Source organism: Moschus berezovskii, chromosome 2 (genome assembly GCF_049115385.1).
Source record: "Moschus berezovskii isolate FMDL1 chromosome 2, NW_MosBer_1.0, whole genome shotgun sequence".
In the NCBI taxonomy this organism is placed as follows: Eukaryota; Metazoa; Chordata; class Mammalia; order Artiodactyla; family Moschidae; genus Moschus; species Moschus berezovskii.
Genome location: NC_142461.1, coordinates 14,663,386 through 14,690,307, shown reverse-complemented (window position 1 = coordinate 14,690,307; position 26,922 = coordinate 14,663,386). Strand labels below are relative to the sequence as shown.

General features: G+C 42.3%; 1 protein-coding gene across 2 annotated transcripts in view; it reads right to left on the bottom strand.

The window, feature by feature from the left end:
• KHDRBS1 (KH RNA binding domain containing, signal transduction associated 1) overlaps positions 1-26,082 on the bottom strand; it is a 35,147-nt gene extending 9,065 nt beyond the window's left edge. The window contains exons 1-9 of one of the 2 annotated variants that reach the window (XR_008682038.2): positions 25,442-26,082; positions 12,104-12,228; positions 10,826-10,942; positions 9,452-9,598; positions 6,656-6,789; positions 5,684-5,885; positions 5,127-5,194; positions 4,253-4,311; positions 1,817-2,009 (exon numbers count right to left, since the gene is read on the bottom strand). Coding sequence is in view for 1 of the 2 variants with exons in the window: in XM_055396898.2 (XP_055252873.1) it covers positions 1,912-2,009; positions 4,253-4,311; positions 5,127-5,194; positions 5,684-5,885; positions 6,656-6,789; positions 9,452-9,598; positions 10,826-10,942; positions 12,104-12,228; positions 25,442-25,823 (1,332 nt within the window). In the remaining variant the exon portion in view is untranslated. Of the gene's footprint in view, positions 1-665; positions 2,010-4,252; positions 4,312-5,126; positions 5,195-5,683; positions 5,886-6,655; positions 6,790-9,451; positions 9,599-10,825; positions 10,943-12,103; positions 12,229-25,441 lie in introns of those variants that run through there. The other variant, XM_055396898.2, reaches the window with a different exon arrangement.
• Between the last annotated feature and the right edge of the window lie 840 nt (positions 26,083-26,922).

Below are 26,922 nucleotides of genomic sequence, written 5' to 3'. Positions count from 1 at the left end.
CACCCCCGAGCAGTTTAGGTTGCTCCCTTAGGGAAGGTATGAGAACCCTAACAATTAATGTAGAGGAGCGGAAACAGGGTCAACCAATTCCATCATTTCCTCTCTTGGTCTCAGAAGGTTCAGAGCCAGGCTTCACACCAGATCCTGCCCCAGCCCAGTTCTTTTATTAACAGCATTTCTGGGATTGGAAGGGAAACCCTTAAGGGCACCCAGGGTTTGCTGAATTGTCATCATCTAATGACAAGTGCTATCCCTTTCCAAGCACACAGAGATGATTTGGTGTCACACTTAGGGCCACCTAGGGGCTCTACAAAAGGTGCAAACTAGGGTGACTGGCACTTTAAATATTGAGGCCTATGTGTGGAAACCAATCCAAGTTTTAGCTTAGTTTGATTCTTCTCTCCAGAAATCAGAGCTTGTGATAAGGATTGGATAAACTTCTTTTAACAACTTCCAGGGGGTGAAAAAGCTTTGGTTATTTTTAAACTAAAACTTAACAACTCATAAACTTTTTTTTTTTGGTAAACTTAAAATAAAATCCCCCCCAACCACTTTTAAGAATGTCTCCAACTTTTAACAAGCCCATTAACTTTAGAGTTAATTTAAGTTTATTTGAAAGAGAAAACTATTTTATTGTCCACCCAAAAAAATGACAATTCATCACATTTACTTTGATTAAAAAAGGACTAAACTTTATTGACAAACTGCTGCAGACATTTTGACATAAGTTTAAGCTACCTATTTAGGCAGACTTACACATGTAGCATTTAATCTTCCAAGAACAAAATGGGAGGACGGTACAAATCCAATTAGGACTTTAACTTATGTACAAAGTGGATTTTGATTCCTTTTTCATTCAGCTGCAGTGTCCCTTTTTATATCATGCTAGTGTTGAGACATACTTGACTAACTTCCTTGGGAACAGTTCAATATTGACAACTGTCAACTTAAGGATATCATCAGCTTTTGGCCCCAGTGTCCAAGTGAGTTTTTCATGGAGTGTAGGATCTCAGATGGACAAAATACTTTGTCTTTTGAAATACTGAAATGTTAATTATTTAGAACTATTACTGAAAGGTTGTTCATGACGAAAAAGCTCTGCATCAAATTCAAGTGGCCAGCCCCTCTCCCCAAATCAACCTCTTTAGAAACTACTTCCCGCTAAGTATCTCTCAACACTGTATGTCTGGGGCTAGATTTCAAAACCCACATAGTGAAAAATTCAGTTTTACGAACCTAATTTTGTTTTGTTTTTAAATCAATTAACGTTAAAAATTGCATCAACTATTTAATTCATTAGGATCTTTCATATTAAAATTTAACCTTAAGATTCAACCGCCATGTGTTTTTTATATAAAGGAAACATTTTTAGAGACATCTGAGCTCACTTTTACATGGTGGCACCTACTGCCGTTAACATTTGTGATTTTAAATCTTAAACAGCCCTGAATTTTGAAATGTAGCCTAGTTTGGGATTCTGCAACTACAACTTTACGGGATGCCTCAAATCAAAACTAAGAGAAAGTTAACAAGCCTTAACTTCAGAACCTTTAAGCAAGCAATGTCACTTTTGAAACTAACAGGTTTGTGTTTTTTTTTTTTACTCAACTTCTTTTTTATTATAAAAGGTACATTTCTGTTTATATTTAAACAACAAAGAAAAAAGCATCTACACACTTAAAAAATTAATTCGATATTCCTAAATCTATTTTAACTCATTTTAAAATACTACATACAGAAGCCAGAATGCAGAGTTAAGAATGGAGTAAGGTGGGGAGAAGAAGGGGACCACGAAGAAAAACACTTAGACAATTACTTGTCTGTTGTGGGTAAAGCAACAGGAATCCTGGGAGATACAAGAAATCAGTAACAACTTTGCTCATAACTGATATTTTCCCCTCATGTTTGTTTTTAATAACGTCCATATGGGTGCTCTCTGTATGCTCCCTTCACCGGCCTAGCTGGAGGGGCCTTCAGCGACGGCCTGGTCCCATTCCAGTCATCTTGGCCTGTGGGGAAAAGCAAGAACAGTTTATAAACCATGTGCCAATGGCATTTTGGAATGGGCAGGTGTAGGTCACCTGGTAAAGACCACCAAACATGCTGCTTTGCTTTCAGTGCCTTGCCACCTCCTCTGTGGTTCTTTCTTTTTCACTCTGCTTGGCCCTCTCTCCCAAGCAGCTTAGGCAACTTCCCAGGTATAGGGCAGTTCTGAGTGGATGGCCAGAAGGAAACAGTTCAGAAAGGACTTGGGTTGATGTCCAGGAAAGAAGCTGTCCATAGGCAACATGTACCATCTATACTCCAGCCCCCAAACCTGGATAAACCCAACACCTTGCTTCGGACAGTGAGGAAATCAATCTCATTGGGGCTGCAATGCCCTTTCCTATTTCCAAAGCAGTTCAGGAGAGAGCCTCAAGTAAGGTGACAACTTCTGGAAGTCTTTCAGATTGAAAGCAACAGAGGCAGCTCCCTTTCCATGCAACAGATTTGCCTGCGGAGAAGTATCTTCTGGTTCCCTGGGAAGAGCAAGCAAGGGCCACATTTCAAGAACCCTCCACCAGAACTGGCCCACTGCTCTGGCGGTGGGAAGTACAATCAAATGTGTCAACAGCACTCATTAGGAGAATTCATTATCTCATTTTTGTGCCAATAGCTATCCTCAAAAGATTTTCCTTTGTGACGGGGAAAAGCCTATGGCAAAACCAGTCATGTACTTTTAGAGTTGATCTCTCATGAACACAAGTTGTGTTTATAAGTTTATTCTTTCCGCTCACCCCCAGACTTTACCCAGACCTGTTATTTCTCTAGCTGCTTGCATTCACAAACATCTGCTTCCATCATTCTAGGTCTAAAACCCCTACATGGATGGATGTAAAGTTGCTATCTAAGCCTGTTTATACCTCTAGTACATAGACATGTCCATCACTTTCTAAGTGACTTCTGGGTACCAATAAGACAGTATATTTTTCTAACTCTGTTTATAAAGGCAGAAATCAGAACAGATTAACCATGGCAGCATCATACTAGAAGCACAAGGAGCAGCCTGCCTGTTTCAGTGCAGTCTTTTTTCTAGAAGAACAGAAATGTAATTCAGTCGAACACTTACAGAGGTCCCAATGTACTGCTCACCGATGATGGGAAATACCCTGGGGCAACCATACCACCCTTCTAAACAGTGGCATATGAGCAGAGCAGTGCAATATTACAGATGGCAACAGTCCAGGACCATTAAGCTAGAGCTGGTAAAAACTGTTCCCCTGGACAAGCAGCTAACTGGCTGCTAAATACTATGATGAGGAGGTGATGAGTCTCTGTGGGAACCCTAAGAGGCTCTTTCCTCTTTTCAGTTAGGTGTAAGGGAGACTGTCAACTACTATCTTAAACTGTCAACTGCTGAGTCCCTTGCCAAGGTCTCTGGATTTCCCACAGGTATGCGAGAAACACCTCATATTTAAAAGGCTGCTCTCTCTGCATCTACTGCCACATGGCACTCCCTCTGGGGCCCATTATCACAGGGCCATAACTGGCTCTTGAGGATACCTCTTGAGCAATGTGTTTTCAACTAGGCCTCAGGAAAGGCAGTTTGGTCCTGCTGCCATTTCAGCATCCATAGCTCTCTTGGGATTTAGGACTAAATTGAGATGTCTCCAAGACAGTAAGGAAGTTGAACTGTCTTGAACTGGCTTCAGTCCCCAGTTTCTAATCTAACAGGCACTCTTCTTGCCCTCAAACTGCTCTTGTCATTGGGTCTCTTTCAGCTAGCATTTCCTCTACACTGAGATTCTTTACAATGAGATCCAAAACTGTTTTTAAAAATGAGGTGGGTCAGAAAAGTTGGATATGATTCCATTCTTATTATCTATCAACGTGGCCTAGGTATCTTGCACTAAAGGCTCAGCAACATAGCCCAGGTCTAGCCATCTCCCAGCCTAAACCAGAAACAAAGTCAGCATCAGCCAAAAGGCCTGCTGCTCCAACCAGCCAACCTGGACCTTAGCCCTAGTTTAGGACATCCACTTAGCCATCCAAGAGTACACCACCTAACTCATTTCAATAGTCTTTCTTTCTACTACACACCATATGATTTAAATAAGAGCAGGATTTCCAGTGTCACATCTATCAACATGTTGATCTTTTTATGAGGTTTCTCCTTAGGTGTATGACTGCCTGACCCCCAATAATCCAGTAACCAGCATTCTCCTGGGCACTTACTTGCACATTTTGTCTCACCACAGAAATAAAGACATACCATATGCTTCATAAGAATCTTGAACCTCCCCATGTCCATAGTCATAATATTCCGAGTCCCTGAAAGCCAAAGACAGAGTATTAGAGCTATACAGCAACTGTTTCAGTTTTACCTTTCTTCCAAATGCTTCCTCTTAGCCTCAGTACATGACTAAAATGTTTTAGTCATTTTACTGAGGGTGCAAAACAAACAAAAAAAAGTTCATTCTACCCCCATCTCCAAACTGTAAAATATTTCCAAAACACGTATATACTAGATACTCATTTAAAAATTATGACAACTACAGCAAAGAAAAATGACTAGCACACAATTTAAAGTGAAAAACCTCAACCCAAAAGCTCAGTGTTAACCAGTGTACACACACGCATTCACAGGGCTCACTGCAAGAGAATAAGCAAATATGAAAAGAACTGTCTTGTCCCCACTGTAGAATTATGAGAGGCCTTTCCCATCACAGCTAAGATATATATATATACACACACACATACACAAAAACATGTTTTTTAAAAAAAGAGCAGAAAAGAACCTGAGTTAAGTAGTGGGAATCTAGTACCCTTTTAAACTTCTATGCAAGTTTAATGTAGTTGTGACATTTTAAAATAACAAATCAAAACAATTTTAAGGCATTTTCCCTTTGTTTCCATGTATTCACAGCTAAGGAATTTTTCATATGCTAACCCCAGATTCTAACTTAAGATTCAGTTATCCAAATCTGCAGATCCAAGTGTGTGCCTTACAGATGTCAAAAGCAGAGGGGACAACCTGAAAAGATGAGACATCTGCTCCTTAGATTTGTGCTGCCTAAATCTCTCAGTTCCTCCAACTCCCTCTATATCCCAAGGACATGAAACAGCACTTCCACTGCCTGACTCACCCTTGACTCTGGCTGTAATAGCCTTCGTAGCCTTCATAACTCTGTTCTGCGTATGTATCATCATATCCCTACAAACAAAATGAAATAGAAAAAGTAAGAATCACACAAAGTAGGTAAGGTAATATGGAGGGCTTATGAATGAACAAAACATGGAATTTCCCTCCAAAGTATTAACATCTGTTGTGGAATACTCAAGAAAGAAAGGATTAAAAAAAGAAAAGAAAACGATCAAAAAAACCCTTTCAGCTTGGGCAGGAAATAAGGTTCAAGGTTGAACTTAATCAGCATTATCAGTAGTAGTAGGGGGAGTCTTAGTAAAACACTAAACATCAAGGCACAGCTTATTTCCTGTTTCATCTACACACATATACAGTAAATCACACTTAAAATGGAAAAATCTTCTCTCATAGTTTAACAATCACTGCAACAGAAAAGGGCAGATTCTAAACCTTATAGGCAGTTCCTGCCACCTACATCAAGGGCCAAGGCCCTGTCACTCAACTTCCTGTGACAACCTGTTAGCTACTAAGAAGTGGCACGTTGTCCAAACGTCTTACATATTCCTCATATGTTTCTGGTGCAGGCGGTGGAGGCAAAGGTATTCTCTGGATGCCTGCTGTCCGTGCTCTTGGTGCCGGAGCACCCCTCACAGTAGGTGGGGGTGGCACTCCTCGAGTCACAGTGGCACCTCTGGTGATGGCTCCTCTCACTGGTGTACCACGCACTAAAGCCCCCCGAGGTGGCCCAACGCCACGGCCCCTGCAAAAAGAGTTTATTTTAAATGGATATTTTTAATAAATAGGCTACTTTCATGTTCAGACTTGCCTTAAAATTTTGGAGCTAGGTAGGAGATTTTATGATGCCTTAAATTGACTATTATCAAAACAGGAATGGGGACTTCCCTGGGGGTCCAGTGGTTAAGGCTCAGTGTTGTCACTGCTGTGGCTAGGGTTCAATTCCTGGTCCTAGAGTTAAGATCCCACAAGTTGTGCAGCACAGCCAAAACAAAACAAAAACACAGAGGAATGTGCAGGTGGGTAAACGACCCATTCTGGAAGGTTTCCCAGGCCCATGGTGGACCTGCTAATATATTATTAGTGGAGAGTCTGTCTTAAGAGTCTGAATAGTCCACAAAGGTCAGTCAGCAAAGGTAAAATTCTAAAGTCAGAGACCATTTAAAAATGCTGAAAACTGTTCAGAAGTTTAAAAAAAAAAGTTTCAGCAGGACTGCTGCACCTGCTTATAGCCAAAGTAACCAAGATCTAAAATTCCACTTTTTTTCTTGCTCTGCCGCCCGCATGACTTGCAGGATCTCAGTTTCCCTGACTAGGGATTGAACCTGGGTCACAGTAGTGAACGTGCCAAATCCTAACCACTAGACCACCAGGGAACACCCTAGAACTCCACTTTTGATACAACATACACATCCAGAGACCACTTCTAAGCTGGAGATAAGAGCAGCAGGAAGATAGAAATGGCACTAGCAGTCAAATTTACATCCCATGTCTAGCTGTCTCTATTATTTTTACCTGGGAACAGGTGGAGGAGGAGGTGCAGCTCCCCGGCCTCGCACTGGCACCCCACGTCCACGGGAGGGCTCTGGTACTCCATTCAAGTAGGAAAGCTCTAGAAATTGCTCCTGGCAGATATCATCCATCATATCCTGTGGATAAAAGATAATGAGAAGGAGTATTGTACAACATCTCTACCTTCTGCTGAGAAGTCATCTTGTCCACATGAGCCCTGGATGCAAAGAACAACTTTGAAAGCCCAGATGAAATCTCAGATTATTCATTCTCTGAAGTCAAATGGCACGCTACCTGTCACCTTTTTGAGGAAAATCTTGATGGTAGGTCCCTCATCATTCATATGAAGTTCTTCATGATGTGGTCCCTGCCTAGCGCTCCAGATCACTTTCATCCTCTACCTATGTATAACCTCCTTTCAAGCCATGCTGAACAACCTGCAGTTCAGAACATGGCATACTCATACACATCCATTCTTGCAAACAGTTTCCTTTCCTAGAATAATAAAAGCCACTACCATTAATTAAGCTCTACAGCTGGGTACCATATAATAAGCCTTACGTAAGGTTTTCAGTTTAACCTCCAAAATAATCCTGAAGTAGGCAGATCTTTCTGAATCTGTTTGAGAAAACAGATTCAGAAAGCATAAAGCAATTAATATAAGGACACAGAGCTAGTGAGTGGCAGATTCTATATGTTAGTTCAGAATTACTTATCTCCAAAATCTAGGCTCTGAATCATTAATGTATCAATTAATCAATATATTATTGCCTTTTTTGTCCATCTGAAGGAGTCTAATTCTTACAAGATTTAATCAAAAGTATTACCTAACCTCTTTTGAAAAACTTTCTCTTGATGCCAACTCCTAACTCTCTCCTCTTTTTTCATGGCACAATGTAAATTTCTCTAAGCACTTACCACACCATTTAAAAAACGTCTGTCTGTCTTTCTCACTAGGTTATAAGCTCTTCAAGAGCCATTTCTGTAACTTCAGACCCGAGCATAGTATTCAGCACCTACCAGATACTTAACAAATGTTTGGGACGAACAAGGAAACTGAGGCTCAAAAAAGTGATATAATAACTTGTCCAAGATGATTCAGATAAAGCTCCCAGTCCAGTGCTCTTCCTACTGTACCAGTTTCTAAGAGGAAAACGGAGGGCTCTGGTCATGGATGCAAAAACAGGCTCGTTTGTTTTCTTCACAAAGAGGAAGAACTGAATCAAATGCCATTTGTAAATCTTTTCACATATTTCCTGATGAGAGTCATTCAGTCTCAATATTTGGTGCACTTTTATATATCCCAGGTGTATACAGCTTCTAGAAGAGTCTAGTCGCCACAGAGATGCTCCCTCCACCTTCTGACTCTTCACCTTTTCCTACCTTACACAGTTCTACTGCTTGAGACTCACATTAGAGAATCAAGTGACCAATGATGGGCCATTTGCTCAGATTTCTCTAGCTGCCATAGCAACACTGAGGAAACCCAGATTTCCTTGGGAGGCTTCGTTTTTGAAGACCCACTTTACATGGAAGTCTTGGAGATGTAGCTCTTTTCAGAAATATGCTGAGATTAATGATAAAGAGAAGATGGGCATTCCTCTTCAGTTCTTCAGAAAACCAATGGCTCAGGATGCTTCAATACACACCTCAAAGAGTAAAGAAGCCCCTCAAGGGAAAATTTACCAGCTCTGAGTTTTTTCTAGGATATTTTAAATATGCTGTTTCAAGTTGAACATTCTAATGACGACATACTTAGAAGCAAAGCAGCTGCTTAAACATTTGAGACAGTGCTGGAATCCTTGGAGCTCAGCATTATAGAGACACACTGCCTATAAATTTTTGCTCTGCCAATTCTCACATCCTCTGACAGTTCCAACTCCCTCGTTTTACATGTATAAGAAAACCAAGAACTATGTATCATCTCTTCTCAGTGATGAAACTATGATGCTTACTTAATTCTAGTTGAATAGTACTCCAAATGCTTCCTAAGGTTCCAGAGTCTTCTTTGGTTACTAAATATTGAACAATAAGTAGTATGTTAACTCTGAAAACTACCAGGTCTTGTCAAAAGGCAAAAAGTAATCATTTAATACTTATTCAAAGAATGAATAACCTCTGACCAGGTGGTAATAAGGAAGACAGGTAACCTGGTCTGTTCAACTCTTCCAAGGCCTTAATTACATTCTGAAAGAAGCTATACACCAATCTGTTTAATGTCATCAACAGTTAAGCCTTCAACCATCAGGCCTCCTTCAAATCAACTCTATTTGAATAAACTACTAATGGATAGAGTCTTGAATGCACCCAGATCAGAATTTAACCCATTAACACTGGAGGCCAGATAACACTTCTTGCTGTTATCATCATCTAGACTTTCACGAGTCTATACTTAACCCTTTAAGTGCAGGGGGTTACAACCACCTTTACCATTTTCCTATCATAACCTCCTGGTTCCACACTAGCACCAAAATACTTAATTTATTGAAGACCTTGTTAAATTTTTGTTAAGCAGATGTTAGAATGCCAAGACACACTGTGGATCCAAGATATTGACGAAAAATACTGGCATACAATTAAAATCATATTAGACCGGGAGTGGCAGAGTGGCCTCGGGGCACAGTGGTTTGAGAACTAGGTACAAGTAATGGACTACCTCAGAAAAATGAACATAAATGCAGAAGTGGATATACAATTTCAGGTAATGCAGAGACCTTGGTTAAGAACCCCTGCCTTAGCAATAAGCACAAGATCCCAGTTTTCTCTTGCTCAAATGATACAAGATATGGATTTCCTTACTGGTACTAGAAACTTCTTGACTTCCTCCATAGCATGGGCCATAAGAGCATAAGCCTCACATGGGGGTCCAAAGACTTCAATGAAGACATGCAGATCCATATTCAAGTGAGCATATTTGGGGTCTCCACCTTTGCGCAACTCCTCCTCCTGTGGAAAAATGCACAAAAACATCACTATCACTTGGACTACGGAGAAAATGACACCTTTACCATTAGGTCAAAGGGACAGTAAGAAATGACTCCAGCACCTAAAAAAAAAACCCAATAAAGTGTAAGAAAAAAGTAAAACAAACTATGGAGTACAGTAATTTACACAGTCTGCTAAACCTGCAACTGGTCTGCTGCTAAAAGCTAACTGTTGTTTTGAATTGCTGGTGTATTCATTGGAGCTCTTATTAGAAGGTATAGAAGAGACGAATTTAATTCCAGTCTCCATTCGGATAACAGTTGTTGGCCAAGCATCCATCCACTCATTCATTAATTGCCAAGCATTTGCTTTTATTAATAAATCCCAGGTAGAGCTGTTAATCACCAGCTCTTCTGATCTGCTTGTATGGAGAAGGAAAAAAGTCAGGACAGAGAGAAGAAAATCTCATGTACACCTCATTAAAAAAGAGTATTATACTTCAGCCCTAATCGTATTCATCCAGTGAGAAATGTTGGAGGAAAAAGAAGAGGGTCTGAGAAAATGTTCATCAATTAGGCTGCTACAAGGAGGCCTGAAAGAGTAAGTTTTTAGGCTTGGAGCAGGTTATGTCTCATCTAAAAAGCTGATTCTAGAAAGCTAAGACTATTCTAATCTGGTGGGAAGTTTCTCCACACTTAAAGACGATAAAGAATACGGGACTATGGCATGGGAAAAACAAAGCTCTGGATTCTGTTGTCAGGATTACTCATGGTTCCTTCTGTAACATCTTCCTTTAGCACGCCTCACATTCCAGCTGGCTATAAAACAAACCAGCCAAATAATCCTCAAACTCACCTGCACTCACAACACTACTGCTCACACTTTTCCACACTAACTGGAAACAGAATGCTGTTCGCATTTTGGTGTCTTTAGTCTGAGTAAGTTTCAGCACATTCAGCCTCCCCTTCCAAGTTTTCCTAGATAAGCTTACTAAGGCCAAAGCTGCTACTGCTATTTCCATTACTACACCGTGAAGTCAGAAAGAAAACAATTACCAGGACATACCAAGGTTCTTCTGGGGTTGCCAAAGTAAATTGACTGGTCTATTATCTCTCACATCCAATGCAAATTTAAGGGAATCACTTTCAGTACACACACAAGAACTAGCTTCCATAAGGTATCCATATCCAGACTCGAGGCTACTGGAAGGCGTTAGGGTGTCTTCTTGCCTCATTAACGTGAGCTTACCTTGGCTTTGTCTCTCATCGAGCCCTTTCCCAACACAGAAATCTTTGCACCAGTCTCTTCTTGCAGTCTTTTGATTGTATTTCCTTGTGGTCCAAGGATCTTTCCCACAAAATTGAACTGATAGAAAATAAAGACAGATTTCTAAATGTACATGGTCCTATAAAATATTTCCACATGTATTATTTATCTTCAATAATCCTGTAAAGTAAGTAGAGTACTAACCACTCCCATTTAGCTGAAGGATATACTGAAGTGGTACTGATAAAATTGATTAGCCAAAAGTTATACAACTGGAAAGAGGCTTCCTGGGTGGCTCAGTGGTAAAGAATCCATCTGCCAATGCAGGAGACGCAGGTTCGATCTCTGGGTTGCGAAGATCCCCTGGAGGAGGAAATGGCAACCTATTCCTGTATTCTTGCCTGGAAAATCCCAGGGACAGAGGAGCCTGGCAGGCTATAGTCACTGGGGTCGCAATGAGTTGGACACGAGTGAGCAACTGAGCATGGCATGGCACAAAACTGCAAATGGCAGCTCTAGAACTTGAATTTCCTGATGGAGCAGGGTGCTCTTTCCGTATTAGCACACCACAACTCTTTGTAATTTAACAAACATAGACGTTTGTAAGGCGGTTACTTCAGAACAGGCCAGATATATGGTACCTTTGGTAGTACTGGTCTGACTGACTAAAACTAGTTGTCTTAAAAAAAAAAAAAGTAGTAGTAGTAGAAACCATTTATTTAAAAGTGAAACTTTGGGAATTCCCTTGAAGTTCACTGGTTAAAACTGTGTGCTTCTACTGCAAGGGTCACAGGTTCCATTCCTGCTCAGGGAACTAAGATACCACAAGTACTATAGCCCAAATCAAAAACAAACAAGAGCAAAAAAAACTTTGAGAAACAAAATTAACTTATTCATTGTGTCACAAGGATTTGTGTTATTATTTCCTTTATTTAAACTTCAGCTCAATCTTTTGACAAAGAACAATTAGGGTTCAATTTTTTCCCTTTAAACTTGAAGCTAAACAAACATCTGAGAAGGAAATTCCTTTTTTGATAATAAGATGATGATCATTATTTCCTTCCTGGCTATGGTTATGCTGTTCGTCGCCTGTATGTTTCACCTGCTAGATACAGTCATGACAAGCACGGGACAGAACCGTTACCAGGTTCACAATCTCTGGAAAGCTTTTGTTACAGCCTGTGCTCCAAGACACACCACACACTACATACTCTCATACTATAAGGACAACTCAAAGAAACGAGGCACTCTTTCCCTTACCTTGGGATACTGCTTGACAGGTATCAGAACCCTTTCCTTCAGTTTCATGTTCTTGTGAGAAAATAAATCCAAGTAATTCTCCTCATCATCCTTTTTTGAATCTCCTTTCTGAATCTTCTCAATTTCTGAATAGGACAAACAGAAATTTAATTTAGCTTTGTTCTTTTAAATAAAGGCAAAATTCTGAGTCTACTTAAAGCAGTAAGACGGAATACTGTGTGATGAGACTAAATATTAATGAATAGTTCAGATGAATAGTGCCTTAATTTCAAATAGAGACAGCACCAAAGCTAGATGAAGGTGACTAGGAAACTGAAAGCCTGCTTCTTTTTATTTATTTGGCTGTGCTGGCTGTCAGCTGTGGCATGTGGGATGATCTTTGAGTCATGTGGGATCCTTTGCTGCACATGACTCTCTAGTTTTGGCTTGCACGTTTAGTTGCTTCGCCACATGTGGGATCTTAGTTCCCTGACCAGGGATTGAATCCACGTTTCCTGCATTGGAAGTCTGGAGTCTTAACCACTGGACTTAACCACAGGGAAGTCTCAAAGCCTCCTTCTAATAAGGGCAGTTTGCTCTTCCACTTTCAGCTGAAACTTCTACAGAGACAGTCAAATGTTCTTTAGACAGGAGTGAGATGAGGAAAAAATTAAAACCTGCATCAAGAAAAAGTACAAAGCCATGTCTTTATTATTATTATTCTACTTATTTATTTTGGCTGCACTGGACCTTTGCTGCTGCACTCGGGCTTTCTCCAGTTGAGGTGAGCGGAGGCTGCTCTCCAGCTGCAGTGCTTGTGCTTCTCACTGTGGTGGCTTCTCTTGCTGCGGACACAGCCCCAAGGTGAGGGGGCTCAGTAGTTGTGGTACATGGGCTTAGCTGCCCTGAGTCAAGTGGAATTTTCCTGGACCAGGGATCAAACCCATGACCCTGCATTGGCAGGTGGATTCTTAACCACTAGACCACCAGGGAAGTCCCCAAAGTTGTATCTTAATGAAGAGACAAAGTTAATTTAAATACACAACTTAGAGTCCTATTAAAATTTTGTTAACAGTAGTGCTTTGGATAGTAGTAGTCCTTAAAAGTTTGAAAGACCTGGGTTTTACTCTGCCACTCACTAGTTATGCGAACTCTGAAAAGTTTAACTGCTCTGAACGTTGATGTTCTCATTTGTAAAATGGAGGCAATATCTACTTCAAGAGGTTGCTATAAAGACGGAATAAAATAACATGCAGGGACTTCCTTGGTGTTCCAGTGGCTGGGACTCCTCTCTCCCAATGCAGTGGGGCCTGAGTTTGATCCCTGGTCACCGAACTAGATCCTGCATGTGACAATTAAAAAGATGCTGTATGCCACAACTAAGACTTGGCATAGGCAAATAAATAAAATATGCCAATTAAAGCCTGTTTCTTTCTTTCTGCTTTTCCTTTTGACCATGCAGGATCTTAGTTCTGCCCCCATCTTAGTTCTGCAGAAGTCTGGAGTCTTCACCACTGGACCACCAGGGAAGTCCTAAAAGCACATTTCTTAGGAAGTGTTTTAATATCTATTTAACACTCTCTAGCCCAAATTCACTCAGGGTCCTAAAGGAAAAAATGCACCAATGTAATTTCAATTCACAGGTTAAGACAGTTTTATCAGCTAGAACCTCAGTATCCCAAAAGATTCCTATCATTAGGAAACTCCATTCATTCAGTGATTCCAAGTGTTTGAGTGCTTCCTATGGTGAGACACATGAAGGGACAGATGTAGGTATGATCACTAAGCACCATGGAAAACTTACTAAGGGCCAGGCACCTGGCCCTGTAAAGTACAGGAGAAACCACACAACCAGTCAGACATGGTCCCAATCTCCACTATGTCTATATGTCTATATACAAGGGGTCCCAGTATACGAAGTTGGCAATGAAGAATAGTTAACAGCTACAACAGGAGTATTAACAGAGACGGGGGCAGAGCATGGAGGCAATGAATACCAGCAACTAAAATGTTATACTATGGTCCACTGAGAATAAAAAAAATTTTTATATGCCCTAAAATCAGTAGAACACTCTAACTAACACAATGTTCTGCTTATATGACATTTTCAGTGTTTCTATCTTCCATATTTTTAAAAACTTTTTGGCCATGCTGAGGGGCGTGTGGGATATTAGTTCCCCAAGCAGGGATCAAATCTGTGCCCTCTGCACTGGCAACGTAGAGTCTTAACCACTGGACCAGCAGAGAAGTCCCTATCTTCTATAATTTTAAAATAAGGGTTCTCAAACTTCAATATGCAGCAGAATCACCTTGATGGCTTGTTCAACTAGACTGCTGGGACCCAATCCCAGTATGGGATTGCATTTAGGATTGTGCTTGGAATCTGCATTTAAAACTGTGACCAGGTGATGCTGATATTGCTGCCCTAATAAGGTTCACACTTTGAAAACCACTAGTTCAATATATGGGCTTCCCTTGTGGCTCAGACGGTAAAGAATCCACCTCAAATGTGGGAGACCCAGGTTCGATCTCTGAGTTGGGAAGATCCTTCAGTGAAGGAAATGGCAATCCACTCCAGTATTCTTGTCTAGAGAGTTCCATGGACAGAGGAGCCTGGCAGACCAGTATATAAAGACATAATACTTCAAACACATGCTGCAAATCTAAACCTTTAACAAACTTTAAAAATAACTGTTTAGACTAAATCTAGCTATGATGTACACAGACGAAGGAAAGTTACTGAGACTCACAGAGTTCAGAATTCCAAACTGAAGGCTTCTCTGTTTATTAAAAAGCCTAAATTGAGATGTTATACACTTACAAGAACTGTTAAGTGACAGTGCTCTTTGCACTCCCATTTTTCATTGCCTGGAGTAGAAAGCAAATTTGACCTTACAATCAACAGACTAAACGCTTCATTCAACACCCTATTTGTTTACTGTGTATCCTGACCTCCACCCCTTCCCACTTACTGCTAATATTAACTTTGCAGTCACTGGTTTTGAGCTACCATCTCTGAACACACCTCTTCTAGAGCTTCTGGACTAGTAAACTGGGTACTTAAAATCTTCAAATGTCCTACAGGAACAAAGATGCCACATTTCAAATCAGAATACACCACTGAGGAGCTTCTAAAAATGCGGAACTAGTTATATACATCATCTCATCTATGTCTCTGTGTGTTCTAATTGCTGCCATCTAGTTAGGCCCTTCAGCTGTACTTTATACCACTTTCCAGAAACTTTAATTAGTCAGAACAAGAAGCTAAGACTCGAAATCTGTTAATCTGTATTCCCACAGGAAGCAGGGCTGCAAAAATCTAACCCAGTAGAAAGGTTTAATTATCAATGAAATGTGCCCTGTGAATATAAGGCCTTTCTAAAACATGGATCCGGGACTTCCCTGGTGGTCCAGTGTTTAATTAAGACTCTGCTCCTAATGCAGGGGGCCCGGAGTTTGATCCCTGCTCGGTCAACTAGATCCCACACACCCTAACTAAGACCTGGCACAAACAAATAAAAATAATAAATAAGCAAAAATTTAAAACACAGATCCTTCTGCTATGTTTTGAACGAGGTAGATTTAATTAGGATCCCGTTGTCCACTTACCTTACAATTTAAAAAATAATGTTAAAGCATTTTTTAGAGAATTCAGAGAACAATGATTTAAATAAAACAGGATTGAAAAAATAAATCAATCAGAGGGTTAGCCTAGAAAGCAAAAGAAGCAATGTGAGCTTTCAAAGAGGGTCACCTTCCACTTTTGGAAGCGGAAGGACCAATCCTTTATTCAGTGCCTACAATGCATCAAATTCTATACAAATATGACCCCATTTATACTCAAACATTAGTGGGTGAAGCAGCTGGTACTATCCCTATTTTGCAACTGAAGAAATAAACTTCGAGAAGTTAAATCTCTAAGTCAGAAAGCTGTTGAAGTAGTACCCAAATAAGGATTAAAACCCAGGCTTTCTCTAACTTCAAACCTCACGCTTTTATTATAGCCTCTCAGTAGGGAGAGAGGGGCACACTTTATTTAAGAGAAAAAAAAGAGCTGATTCTGTAAAGTTTTGGGAAGTTCAGCTTATACACCCAGACACTGTCATCCAGCTAAATGCAACAAAAGGGCTCTATCGACACCTCAGATGTTCAGCTGCCTGATCTTTTTCTTTCTCAATTTCTCTCCTTGCCCTCACTTCTTATGGAGAGCTAACAAGCAGGCTGTAAATGGAAGAAAAAAAAAAAAAAAGGTGAAGCTTCCTAAAAATGCCTTACCCATAGGCAAAAGTAGTTCTAGACTATCTTTGTGAAACTGACTCCTTTAAAAGATCTTTACTTGGGTCTCTGGAGACCTTGAATGTCCCAAGAGTCAAAGAAAGAAAAAGTATCCTGTAAACAACACAGAGAGGTGACCTGTTTGGTTTAGAGTCAGATGCTGACAATAATCATTACCTTACCCTTTTGGGTTTCCCTTTGTCTTTATAATGAGGATTATCCTCACTTAACAGGTGAAGAAATCCTGTCCAACATCACAAAATTAATGACAGAGCAGGTATTTAAATCCAGGTTATTCTGTATGTCAGTTAGCAAATTCAACCAGTCTTGTGGCATTTCTTCTACTATAACTTAATCTTTCCTTTTTTTGGTAGGCCTTATCACAACCAGATTGTAAGTGCCAAAGGATGAGAACTGCTTCTTAAATGTATGTCTGAGAGGAAAGAACCTGAGTTTTGATGCTAAACAGAACTGGGTGTGAGTCCCAACTCTGCTACATGTTTGCTGTGTGACTTTGGGGCAAGTTGTTAAACCTCAGTCTTCCTTCTTACTTTCAAAAAGCAAGATTTTTTTTTTAAACAGAAAAAAGATTTCATGAATAGAAAAATATTAATACTAGAGAAGCTTGAAAAAACTATATACAGATTTAATCAACTGGACTGGCTTAACTAAAAATGACTATCATGTACAATCCATTAACTGAACATTTAATAAATGCTACATAAGGAGCAAGACAGTCATGATTTTCTGACTAAGGCATCCAGAGATGGTGTTTCTAGAAGGGCAAGATTCATAGGGTATCTGCTCCAAATGGTCAGGTGTCACGCCCTCCTCCAGACTATCAATGCATTCAGTTCAAACATCTAACAACAGCACTCCTTCCCCTGCTAGCAACAATTTCTGGACCCCCTCATCACTGAACTGTCTGCCATTTATAATATAATGCCTAATAGACAGTCCATCCTAAAGGAGATCTGTCCTGAGTGTTCATTGGAAGGACTTACGCTAAAGCTGAAGCTCCAATACTTTGGCCACCTCATGCAAAGAGTTGACTCACTGGAAAAGACTGATGCTGGGAGGGATTGGGGGCAGGAGGAGAAGGGGACGACAGAGAATGAGATGGCTGGATGGCATCACCAACTCGATGGAGGTGAATTTGAGTGAACTCCGGGAGTTGGTGATGGACAGGGAGGCCTGGCGTGCTGTGATTCATGGGGTCGCAAAGAGTCGGACATGACTGAGCAACTGAACAGACAACAGGCATCTATAAACATATATAAAATTAAAGAAATATACCATTAACACTCCCAACTTCCCTTAACAATTCATATAACTTTACCATTCCCAAGTTTATAGTTCTCTGCCCTGTATCTTGTCTGTTGGTAAATCCTTCTAGATTCACAAGTCCAGTAAATTTATTAACTTTGCATAAAGCCACTCCATTCTTTTCATTTTTCAAATTACTTATTACACAAAGCAAGAACACAGAGCTTTACATTTTTTATTTTATTTAGGGTCATGAGTCCTTACAGACTAGCTCCCCAGAAAAACAGACGATATTTCACATACAATGTTGACTAAGGGTGGGTATTGGCTCAAAAAAAAAATTCTTCAAAGCCTGAATTAAGAGCCCTCTAAGAGAGGTTCAACTCCCATATTCCAAGACAATGGCAAACTCTATCATGGTCTATTGACCATGGTCTCCCAAATCTCTTTCTTAAGGTACAACTTACAGTTTAGGGCTTTTTTTCCTTTTAAAAGCAAAACAAAACAAACAAACCACTTTATCTTAAGATAATTATAGATTTACATGCAGTTTTAAGAAATAAAAGAGATCTCCTATATCCTTCACCCACTATTCTCTATGATAACATTTTGCAGGTCTATAATACAATATCATAACCAAAAAATGAAAATACAATCTACTGACTTTATTTGGATTTCACCAGTTTTGCATGTACATATGTGTGTGTGCACGCATGTGTGTGTGCTTAGCTTTATATAATTTAATCAGATTCATGTGACCACCACCAGTGTCAGTACAGAAGAATTTCAGTACAGTACAGAACACAAAGATCCCTCACACTACCCTTTTATAGGCACAGCCACCTCCCTTCCTCTCTCCTTCACACTGGCAATCACTGATGTTCTCCAACTCAATTATTTTGTCTTTTCAAGAATGTTAATGGAATTATACAGTATGTAAGACTCTGATGCTGGGAAAGGTTGGGGGTGGGAGGAGAAGGGGACAACAGAGAATGAGATGGTTGGATGGCATCACCGACTCGATGGACAGGAATTTGAGTGAACTCCGGGCGTTGGTGATGGACAGGGAGGCCTGGCGTGCTGTGATTCATGGGGTCGCGGAGAGTCGGACACGACTGAGCGACTGAACTGAACTGAATCTTTTCGGATTGGCTTTTTCATTCAGCATAATTCTCTTGAAGGAATTCCTTGACTGTCTGGTGGTTAGGGCTTGATGCTTTTCCGCCAGGGCTGGGGTTCAGTCCCTGGTCAGGGAATTAAGATCTTACAAGCTGGGAGGCCTGACCCCCACCCCCTCAATTTCTTGAGATATCTTAAGTTGCTGCATTTATTAATAGTTCATTTCTTTTTTTACTGTTGACTAGTATATTAAAAAGCAGAGACATTACTTTGCCAACCAAGGTCCATCTAGTCAAGGCAATGGTTTTTCCCGTGGTCATGTATGGATGTGAGAGTTGGACTGTGAAGAAAGCTGATCACCGAAGAATCGATGCTTTTGAACTGTGGTGCTGGAGAAGACTCTTGAGAGTCCCTTAGACTGCAAGGAGATCCAACCAGTCCATTCTAAAGGAGATCAATCCTGGGTGTTCATTGGAAGGACTGATGCTAAAGCTGAAACTGCAATACTTTGGCCACCTCATGCGACGAGTTGACTCACTGGAAAAGACTCTGATGCTGGGAGGGATTGGGGGCGGGAGGAGAAGGGGACGACCGAGAATGAGATGGCTGGATGGCATCACCGACTCTGTGGACATGAATTTGAGTGAACTCCGGGAGTTGGTGATGGACAGGGAGGCCTGGCGTGCTGTGATTCATGGGGTCGCGGAGAGTCGGACACGACTGAGCGACTGAACTGAAGTATTTCATGGTATGGATGTACCACAGCGAAACTATTCATCAACTGGACACATATGGCTTATATCCAGTTTTTAGCTATTATGAACATTCCTGTACAGGTTTCCTATGAATGTGAGTTCTAATTTTTCTGGGATAAATGCCCACAAGTATAATGGCTGAGTCGTGTGGTAAACACATGTTCAGTTTTGTTAAAAACTGCTTTATCTGAAATTTATGCATGCTAACAGTATTTTAGTTAATTTTGCTGATTACAAGTTCCATAAAAACAACATCATGCCTCACGGATAAAGCCTGATGGGACTGACCTTTTCACCTCACATCGGGTTCCTAAGATCTCTCCACGTTGTGGCATTCAGCTACAGTTTTCATTTCCACTGCTGTGTAAGTATTTCATTTTGAAAACTTCTCAGTATCCAATCAATGATGAAATAAGGTACACCATTTTATTACTGAGATATTCACGAACAAAAGTTTGAGCATATTCCCCATACATTACTACCTTCCTAGATAAACAACCATGAAGTTGTTGCAAATGGTAAATTCTGCCTCTTTCTTTCCTAGTATTTATATTCACACCTACAAAGACATCCCTCAGTGTCCCAAGAAGATTGGTCCCAGGACCACACCCACAAAATAAGAGGATTTCAAGTACCTTATATAAAATGATGTAGTACTTGTAGATAACCTACACACATCCTCTTGTGTACTTCAAATCATCTCTAGATTACTTATAATGTCCAATACAATGTAAATAGTTGTAAACACAAGGTAAACCACTGCAAAGCCAATTCAAGTTTTGTTTTTTGGAAATTTTGGAATACCCCTATCCCTGAATATTTTTGATTCACTGTTGGTTGAATTCATATACATGAAGAAACCGTGGACACAGACAGCCATTTTTGGTCTATGCTGCTACTAAGTCCCTTCAGTAATGTCCAACTCTGTGCAACCTCATAGACGGTAGCCCACCAGGCTCCCCCGTCCCTGGGATTCTCCAGGCAAGAACACTGGAGTGGGTTGCCATTTCCTTCTCCAATGCATGAAACTGAAAAGTGAAAGTGAAGTCGCTCAGTCGTATCAGACTCTTCGCGACCCCATGGACTACAGCCTACCAGGCTCCTCCGTCCATGGGATTTTCCAGGCAAGAGTACTGGAGTGGGGTGCCATTGCCTTCTCCGTATTTGGTCTATAGTTCCTCTGCAATTCCACTTTTTGGGTTTAATAGGTCTTGCTAGAGGTCTGTACAATCATAGCTACAGTTTTTCCAGTTGTCATGTACAGATGTGAGAGTTGGACCATAAAAAAGGCTGAGTGCCGAAGATCTGATGCTTTCAAATTATGGTGCTGGAGAAGACATTTGACAGCCTCTTGGAGTGCAAGGAGATTGTATCAGTCAATCCTAAAGGAAATCAACTCTGAATGCATTGGAAGGACTGTCAGTGAAGCTCCAATATTTGACCACCCGATGTAAAGAGCTGACCTACTGGAAAAATTCCTGATGCTGGGAAAGAATGAGGGCAGGAGAAGGGGGTGACAGAGGATGAGAAGGTAGGATAGCCTCACCAACTCAATGGATGTGAGTTTGAGCAAACTACGGGGAGAGTGAAGGATAGGGAAGTCTGGCTGACTGCAGTCCATGGGGTCACAAAGAATCGGACATGACTTAGATGTATTTTAATACATCAAAAAAGATGTACTTTTATAGCACATTGTAAATGAAATACAGAAATTAACTATTTTGAAATTTCAATAGGTTTTTGTTTGGAAATATCCTGAACTTATGTGGGTTTTTTTTTTTTGGCCTTGCCATGCTGCATGCAGGATCTGTTTCCTAACCAGAGAGCAAACCCATGCCCTGGGCAGTGGATGCATAGAGTTGTTCGTAACCACTGGACCACCAGGGAAGTCCCTGCATTGAGTGCTTTTGGAAAATGAACTGCTGAGTATCCTTTCAAGATCATCCGGGGATTGTTAATCTATTCAGAATGTTTACTTATTCCTGAGTCATTTATACTGACTTATATTTTCCTAGATATAAAAAGTAGAAAAAGAACACTGATATATATAAAAACATCTTATGTTTATTATGTAAGTATTTAACACAAATAATATGATAAATTATTTGTTTCAGAAAACAAGCATGGGTACCCTGAGAGTCCTTGTACATCTGCAAACGCATTTAATTGTCATCACAGTTGATTATCAGTTTGGCTAATATAGAAGTCTATATTCAAAATCAAAATCCTTCAGAATTGTGCTGATATTTTTCCATCATCCAATGAAGATGAATATTCATTGACCAACTATTTAGTAAGAGGCCACTCTCTGCAGTACTCTTAAAGGAACAGAAGACACAGCTGTGAACAAAGCAGACAAAAGATCCCTGCCCTGGTAGAGATGACATTCCGGTCATAAAGAGGGGGTAGCCAACAAGCAAACACATTAACTACAACATATGGTGCGTCAGATGCTGATAAGTACAAAATAAGGTTAAGCTGGGAAAGGGAGAGAGAGGGCTGTGAAGGCAAGAGTGGTCTGGGTCTTGTGGCACCTCTTGGGAAAGGGGCAGAGTTGCCTGGAGGAGTCACAGTCCCAAGTGCTATACTCTCTGGGTTTCCTCCTGCTTCTGTGTCTTGGTCTTGGCACCTTCACTGATCCACTGGCTAGACTATGATGTATTCAGATTTTCTTTTAATATTTTAGCACACATAAAAAATTTTTTTGAGTATAATTTGTTGCAGGCACTATAGTGAGGGATGGGGGAGTGGTGAGCAAAGAGGTTTAGGTTTGAGGATCCCGACTTAAACTGACTTCAAATCTTCCTTATGTTGTTTATTGATTTTGCTACCTTAGGCAAATTATTTATTCTGCCTGCCTTAGTTTCCTCATATGTAGAAATAAAGATAAGAGTAATAAGAGCAACTTTCTCTTAGTAAGGTCAATAGTTGATGTAAAGTGCTCAGACCAGTGTCCAGCATCCAGCACAGTGTTAGTCATATTTTTCCTACACTTATCCTCATCACAGAGTTTAACTACTATCGTCTTCTCTGTCTCATTTCCTCACAATTGGTCAACTTTACTACAATCCCTTTTCCAGATCATTCAAAAATATCTTAAATTAACTATACTCAGAAAAAAGCTGGATCCAACATATATCATTTATCCACGCTAAGAGTCTTCCCAGGTAGCTCAGCTGGTAAAGAATCTGCCTGCAATGCAGGAGACCCAGGTTCAATTTCTGGGTCTGGAAGTTCCCCTGGAAAAGGGACAGGCTACCCACTCCAGTATTCTTGGGCTTCCCTGCTGGCTCAGAGAGTAAAGAATCCGCCTGCAATGCAGGAGATCTGGGTTCAAACCCTGGGTTGGGAAGATCCCTAGAGGAGGGCATAGTAACCCACTCCAGTATTCTTGCTTGGAGAATCCCCATGGACAGAGGAGCCTGGAGGGCTACAGTCCACGGAGTTGCAAAGAGTCGGACATGACTGAACCACTAAGCCCAGCACATCCATATTAAGAAGTATTCATGTTTCCCAAGTCAGTTCTCTCAATGAGCCAGCAGTACCTCAACCCCCTTTCTCCAATTAAAATTCAATTTGGTTAAAGAAAAAAAGACATAAAAAAGGCTTGGGACTTCTCCAGTCATCCAGTGGTTAAGAATTCATCCTTCAATGCAGGAGACCCAGGTTTGATACCTGGCCCTGGGATCTAAGATCCCATATGCCACGAAGAAATAGAAGCTTACTGGTGGAAACTAAGACCTGACACAGTCAAATAAATTATATATAAATTTTTAAAAAAGTGAGACAGAAAAAAAGCTCAAATTAAAAAAAAAATTAAAGCACGCTCTCTTGTGACAAAAGTTAAGCAGTAAGAGAGAGGTGAAAATTTTATGTAACTTATAAGGATCAGGCTTCCCTGGTGGCTCAGAAGGTAAAGAATCTGCCTGCAATGCAGAAGACCTGGGTTCCATCCCTGGGTAAGGAAGATCCCCTGGAGGAGGACATGGCAACCCACTCCAGTATTCTTGCCTGGAGAATCCCACGGACAGAGGAGCCTGGTAAGCTACTGTCTATGGGTTCACAAAGAGTCCAACACGACTGAGCAACTAACACCTTCACTATAAGGATTAAGTTTTTGATAGCTATCCTAAGAAATCATATTTTACTTAAAAGACTAGACTAGCACTGGACACCTGATGTGTGTAGAATAGAAAGAAAAATTTTGCGTTTTCATCCTAACTCAGTACCACGAATTTACAACTAGGAGAAAACTGGTGGCAAGTTATTATCTAATGATTATAGGTCAAAAGAAACTGTGCCAGAGCTTTTTATACAACATTTAATCCTCACAACTCATCACCCCACTTTACAGATGAGCTTAGTGAGATTCAGAAAGTTTCCCAAGAGTAGATGACTAGTCAAGAGCTAGAATTTCAAACTCAAGTCAACACCTTACAGTTCTAAAGTTTGTTATTTCATTCTCACACATTTAATCTGGACTGATCGAAGATGCAAGAAAATAAAAATAAGACCCACTCAACTTTTATCATTGTTTGAGGTTCTTGAACCTACGTGTGCTTGCTTTCAGATTCAAACAACTGGTTATTTGCTATATGCAAGACAATACGAAAAACATGAAGATTAAAAAAGATTTCCTTGCCCTCAAAGAGTTTGCCAGAAGAATACAATGAACAGTAATGTTTCAAACAATCTGACTGTGTTATAGAAGAGCAAAGCACAGAGTTGAAACCGTAAGCAGTTTATTTAAATGTTATTCTTGAATGTCTCGGGCTTTGTTTACAGTTTAAAAGTAAAGATCTCCTCTAATGTTGGGAGACAAAGAACAAGCGGAAGGGAAAAGATATTTTAATATGGGACCTGTCCATTATTTCAATCCTGCCAAAGAGTCCAACTACTCACTCAGTGTTGGAAGGTTTTGAATTTTTATTCGCTTATAAAATTTAGGTATCATAAGACACTCTTATTAAACCGTTTTAACAAGAAGAGAAGGCAAAATAGGCGGCTTTCGGGAGAATTCACAGCGACCAGACGATGGCTAGTTTTCAGCAAAAAGGGAGCGCTAGTCTCCAGACAGAGAACAAAGACTATTCCTTATCTATTTCAGTACTGAAGAGAGCGGGGGAGGAGGCCACGCAAACTTCTGTCATTTCCCCGCTTCTGATTGCGAATGCCACGCAAACCATCCTTAACCTCCCTCTATCACCCCTTCACCGTCTCTAGGCTTATTTTTTCCCCCTTTCTTGAATGCACAACACACATTATAAAATAAAGGGCTCCAAAACATCTGGCTCGGCAGAAATGACCATCTTAACAGCCGAGGTCGTAAATACGATTCGGAAAACCTCAAGCTCGGATTCCCACAGGTTGCTTCTGCGTCCAAGCAACTCAAGCTCCAGTTACCGCTAAGTCTCACCCAGCCCCGGCGGCCGCGGAGCGCTGGACAGGGCACCTCAGTCTCACCCCATCTCACCTCGCCCCCCGCCCCGCCACGGTCCCTCCCGGCTCAGGCTGTCTTCACCTCCTACACTCTTCAGTTGAGGCGCCGACCGCCACGCGCGATCAAACAAGCGTCCCCTTTGGGGGAAGCGGGAGATGAAGGTTCCTTTCTGGAAGAATCTGAGCACTCTGGAGCGCAGGGCAGCTGCAAGAGGGGAGGCGGAAGGGTCGGCCAAGGGGGCGGGGAACGCGGCATTTATCCATCAAGATCGTTGCGCTAAGAGATCGCCAAGTTCCCTCCGGGCCTCCACTGCAGCCTAGAAATTCTCCCTCGCACTCTGGGCCGGGATGGGAACGTGGAATCGTAAGCTTCCGAAGATGAGGATGAGAGGAGTCCACGACTGCCTAGGTCCTCAGGGGACGGAAAGCAAGAGGAACAAAGCCGCTACCACCCATGCTCCCGGGTGGCCGGGCGACCCAGAGGGACCCCAGAGGGCCCGCTTACCTGCCGTCAGCAACTGCATGGCGTGAGTGAAGGACGGGTCGAGCGAGTCCTTCTCGGCCATGAGTTCGGGCAGATATTTGTTCTCCGGCTCCATCTTGACGGAGGCAGTGGCTGAGGGGGGCAGCAGCGGGGTCGGCGCTGGACCGCCCACTGTCGCGTCGGGACCGGTGGCCGAGGGCGGCAGCAGCGGTGGCGGCTGCGTGGCGGGCGAGGCCCGGGCGCCCCCGCGAGACCCTCCTCCGCCTCCCCGGGACCGGTGAGGCAGCGGCGGCTGCCGAGGGGGCGCCTGACGCACGGAGGGGTGGGCACCTGAGGGGTCCATGGAGCCGCTGCGGCCCGAAGAGCGGCTCATGCGCGCGGCGGGGTCGTCCCGGCGCTGCATTGGGAAAGATGTGCGATCAAGGGATCGAGGAAGCGACGCGGTAGCGGCGGAGGCCCGAGCGACGGCGGTTGGCGGGGGTGGGAGAGCGGGAGCAACAGCGACCGAAGCCGACCCGAGCGACCCAGCAAAAGAGAGCACCGGAAATGAGGCGGCGCGCGTGCGCAGCCAGCCACCGGCACCGCCCTTGGGTCTCTCCGCGGAGAACAAAGTCCCCGGTCGGGCCACGGCGCCTGCGCAGCGCCGCGGAGTCCGAAGAAGTCGCCTCCCCGCTCCCGTTTTCCCTCCGAGCCCTCCAGGCCGGGTACTTGTGCGCGTGCGCGGGAGGCCGCGGGCTCGGTCCGTTTCTTCTCCACGTGACTCGGCGCTAGCGGGACACGTGTCTCCTCCCTCTTCTGGCCGGGCGCACGGAGAGGGCGGGGGCTGTGGAATGTCTTTGTCTGCGCGCGAGCCCGCGGAGTGTGGGGCGGGAGACCTGTTACTCGCGGGGCCACGCCTCCTCCAACGGCTGAGCGGTGGTGGTGGTGATGGGGGGGGGTGCCAGTACTCAGTGGGGTGGGTCAGGGGCGCGGTGGGGAGGAGGGTGGTTACTGAAGAATGAAAGGAGACCCTCCCGCGGGGTGCGAGAGGGGAAGGAGAGAGAATTGGGGCTGACTGGGCAGAAGGAGACGAGGGTGAGAGGCACAAGGGAGATTAGCGTGAAGAAGGAACGACTAAGGGAGAGTGTGACGTAGGGTTGAGGGGTGGAGATGCGGCCAGGGGTGGAGGGGGCCGTTGAGGAAGGACTGGTCAGTGGAAAGACTGAAGGCTATTGGAGGAGTTAAACTAAGAGGGAGGGTTCAGATCGGAGACCTGATATCCAGCCAGGAAAAGGGCCCCAGACCGAAGCAGGGAATCCAAGAAGTCGTATCCTGTCGTTTCCCGTATAGTAGGTTGTTGATCAGAGAAGTCGTCTGAAAGGTGAAGCATTTTAACCCTCTGCATATAGTACTGCTTTCTGCAGATTGTTCCTTCACAAAAAAAGTGAGGTAGAGGCCAGCTCTTTAATCTGTGTTGGTTGCATCATTCGGGTGGCTTCTTCTACTGATTTGAGTGCTAATCC